The 3,977-nt window shown below is 65.9% G+C and overlaps 1 protein-coding gene and 1 non-coding gene across 2 annotated transcripts; one reads left to right on the forward strand and one right to left on the reverse strand.

The window, feature by feature from the left end:
- The first annotated feature begins 504 nt into the window (after positions 1-504).
- LOC146421829 (uncharacterized) lies at positions 505-3,937 on the forward strand. The gene is made up of 6 exons (XM_085047005.1): positions 505-1,082; positions 1,571-2,066; positions 2,270-2,490; positions 3,374-3,526; positions 3,739-3,898; positions 3,933-3,937. The coding sequence occupies exons 1-6, from the start codon at positions 615-617 to the stop codon at positions 3,935-3,937; spliced, it is 1,503 nt and encodes a 500-aa protein (XP_084903131.1). The 5' UTR covers positions 505-614.
- TRNAR-CCG (transfer RNA arginine (anticodon CCG)) lies at positions 3,891-3,963 on the reverse strand. The gene has a single exon. It is a non-coding gene; the product is annotated as a tRNA-Arg (tRNA).
- Between the last annotated feature and the right edge of the window lie 14 nt (positions 3,964-3,977).

The raw sequence follows: 3,977 nt of genomic DNA on the forward strand, positions 1-3,977 counted from the left end.
GGGGACGGCGACAAAGGGGACAAAGTCCGGGTGGCACCGGGGGGGGAGGGGGCGGGATGGGGGGGGCGGAGGGGGGAGGGATGTGACCCCTGTGGCGGGGGGGACAGGTGGGGCTGTGACACCTGAGTGGGACACCTGTGTGTGGCCCCCGTGCCAGGCTGTGTGTGACATCTGTGTGCCACCTGTGCCACCTGTGCCACCTGTGCCGGGCCGTGTGTGCCATGAGTGCCACGTGTCCCGTGTGTGCCACCTGTGCCGTGTGCACCGTGTGTCACCTGTGCCACCTGTGTGTGACATGTCACGCTGTGCCATGTGTCCTGTGTGTGCTTTGTGTGCCACCTGTGTCACCTGTGTGTGCCACCTGTGCTGTGCCATGTGTGCCACCTCTGTCACACGTGTGTGCCACCTGTGTCACCCGTGCCAGGCCCTTTGTGTCATGAGTGCCATGTGCCCTGTGTGTGCTCTGTGTGCCACCTGTGCTGTGCCATGTGTGCTACCTGTGCCACCTGTGTGTGCCACCTGTGCCATCTGTTTTTACCCTAAGTGCCACATGTCCTGCGTGTGCCACCTGTACAGTGCCGTGCTGGCTGTGCCACCTGTGCCATGTGTGCCATATGTCTCCCATGACCCTTGTCCCCCTGTCCCCTGTCCCCTCATCCTTCTGTCCCCCTGTCCCCTGTCCCCTGTCCCCCTGTGTCACCCTGTCCCCACACCTGACGCTGTCCCTGTCCCCACAGTGTCCCTCGCTGCCAGCCCTGCTGTCCCTGGCTGGGAAGGCCCCAGGTGACACCGCTGGGCTCGAGGCCACCGAGCTGTCCTGGCTGGGGGCAGCCGTGGTGGCCACGCTGAGTGACCCCCCGGGGACCTGCGGGGACAGCGATGGGGACAGCGATGGGGACACCGAGGGGCCCTGGGCCAGCCGTGTCCGCGCCCTGCACCAGGAGTTCACCGCCGATGTCACCGGCAATGTCACTGTCGCTGCCACTGGCCATGGTGGCCCCGGGCTGAGGGAGGTGGCCGAGCTGCTGGCAGCCATCGAGCCCAACTACCGCAGTGACAATGACAGTGACAGTGGCCACCAGGTGAGGGACATGGGGACAGGGGGGGAAGAAGGGACACGGGGACACAGGGGGACACAGGGGGACACAGGGGGCATGGGGGGACATGGGTGACATTGGGGACACTGGACAATGAGGGACATGGGGGGCACTGGGGACACTGGGGACACTGGACACTGGGGGACACTGGTGTGGCTGCTGCTGTGGGGCTGTGTGGCCTGGGGAGGGGACAGGTGGCCTTGGGGCACAGAGAGGTGACGCAGCATGGCCACCTGTCCCTGGGCACGCTGTGTCCTGGGGAGGTGACAAAGGTCACACTGTGCCCTGGAGTGGTGACACACCTGTCACCACTGCCCGGTGCCTGGTGGCACAATGGCCATGACTCGAGCAGGGGGTGACACAGTGACCCTGAGGGTGACACAGTGACCCTGAGGGTGACCTGTGGGTGACAGAGTGACCCGAGGGTGACACGGTGACCCTGAGGGTGACACGGTGACCCGTGGCTGTCACAGGCCTGCCTGGACGCCCAGGGGGTGCTGGCAGCCACCGCCGCAGTGTCCCCAAGGGTGGGGACAGGACGGGTGCTGGTGGCACTCGGGGTCCTGCTGCTGCGCGGCCATTGCCTCTGCCCTGGGGACAGCGGGGACAGCGCCAGGCTTCAGTGGGGGGACAGCGACAGCCGCCGTGGGGACACCGAGACCTGGCACCCTGGGGACACCAACACTCCCTATGGGGACATGGACACCTGGCATGGTGACATCGACACCCCCCATGGGGACATGGACACTTCCCATGGGGACACCAGTGACGTGGACACCCATCATGGGGACACGGACACCCAGCATGGTGACATCGACCCCAAGGACACCAGCCAAAGGGACCCTGAGAGCCGCCATGTCCCCACAGTCCCCAGCCCCTGGTCCGGGGACACAGACAGAGGTGACAATGTCACTGTCCCCACGGCCACCAACAGCACTGACCCTGCGGAGCAACTCAGCACCACCCAGAGTGAGTGGGGACAGGATGGGGACAGGGATGGGGACAAGGGACAGGGACAGAGACCAGGATGGGGACAGTGTGCTGCTGTCCCCGTGTCCCTGACCCTGACCCGGTGTCCCCTGTCACAGGGTACGTGCTGGGGACACTGTCGGGGCTGGCGCTGTCCCTGTCACTGTCCCTGTCACTGACCCCTGTCCCTGTCCCTGTCGCAGGGTACGTGCTGGGGACACTGTCGGGGCTGGCACTGGCGCTGGTGCCACTGGTGGCGCTGGCCCTGGTGCTCTGTCCCCGCTGCCCCGCCTGCTGCCGCTGTCCCCGCTGTCCCCGCTGTCCCCAATGTCGCCGCTGGCCGCGGGGCTGGTGGCGCCCCCTGCTGGACGGGCTGGCGGCTGGCGCGCTGAGCGGGGATGCGCTGCTGCACGTGCTGCCGCAGGTGGGGACATTGGGGACATCGGGGACACTGGGGACATTGGGGACATTGGGGACACTGGGGACACTGGGGACATTGGGGATATTGGGGATATTGGGGACATTGGGGACATTGGGGACACTGGGGACATTGGGGATATTGGGGACACTGGGGATATTGGGGACATTGGGGACACTGGGGACATTGGGGACACTGGGGACATTGGGGACACTGGGGACATTATCGGGGACACTGGGGACATTGGGGACACTGGGGACATTGGGGACATGAGGGACAGTGGAGACATTAGGGACATTGAGGACACTGCGGGGACACTGGAGACATTGGGGACATTGGGGACCCTGGGGACATTGGGGACATTGGGGACACTGGGGACACTGGGGACATCGGGGACATTGGGGACATTTGGGATATTGGGGATGTTGGGGACATTGGGGACACTGGGGACATTTTGGACATGGGGGACATTGGGGACACTGGGGACGTTGGGGACACTGCAGGGATATTGGGGACATTTGGGACATTGGAGACATTTGGGATACTGGGGACCTTGGGGACACTTTGGGGACATTGTGGGGACACAGGGACAGGGGGGACATGGAAGGGGGACGGGAGTGTGGGACAGAAGGGACACTGGGAGACACGGGGGGACACGGGGAGCACAGGAGGGGACATTGGGGGCCCAGGGGGACACGGGGGGACACTGGGGACATGGAGGGGATGGGGGGACGGGTGGGGACAGAGGGTGGGGGACATAGAGGGACATTGGGGACACGGTGGGGACACAGGGGGACAGGGTGGGCACGAGGGGAGGACCGGGGGGTGACACAGGGTGGGACACGGGGGTGACACCGACTCCACTGGTGTCCCCGCGGTGTCCCCGCAGGCGCTGGGCATCCACAGCCACTCGGAGGTGACACACGAGGAGCACGGAGGTCCCCAAGGTCCCCCCTGGGAGATGCTGGCAGTGCTGGGGGGGCTCTATGGGGGCTTCGTGCTCGAGCGGCTGCTGGGGGGGCTGGGGACCCCCCCGGAGGAGGTGGGGACATCGGGGGACATCGGGGGGGGACATGGGGTGGGCTATGGGGTGGGCTGGGGGGGCTATGGGGGCGATGTGGTGCTCAGAGGGGTTTTGGGGTGGGGGCGACAGGGGGGATGATGAGTTTGGGGTGTCCCCAAGCGATGAGGTTTTGGGGGCGATTTTGGGGTACTGACCCCCCCTCCTTACCCCCCCTCCTCACCCCCCCGCAGGTAAAGGATGGAGACCCCAGCCCTGACCCCGCCCAGAGCACGCAGGAGCTGCGCACGCGCGGTACGACCCCAAATCGCCCCAAAATTCCCCAAATCCCCCCGAATTCCCGCCCTACGACCCCCCCAGCCCCCCCGGTAAAAGGGGGTGGTCGCGACCCAGGTGGGACTCGAACCCACAATCCCCAGCTCCGGAGGCTGATGCCTTGTCCATTAGGCCACTGGGCCGTGCGCGCGGCACT

The sequence above is a fragment of the Lichenostomus cassidix genome, unplaced genomic scaffold (genome assembly GCF_008360975.1).
Source record: "Lichenostomus cassidix isolate B80296 unplaced genomic scaffold, HeHo_3.0 HiC_scaffold_772, whole genome shotgun sequence".
NCBI classification, from domain to species: domain Eukaryota; kingdom Metazoa; phylum Chordata; class Aves; order Passeriformes; family Meliphagidae; genus Lichenostomus; species Lichenostomus cassidix.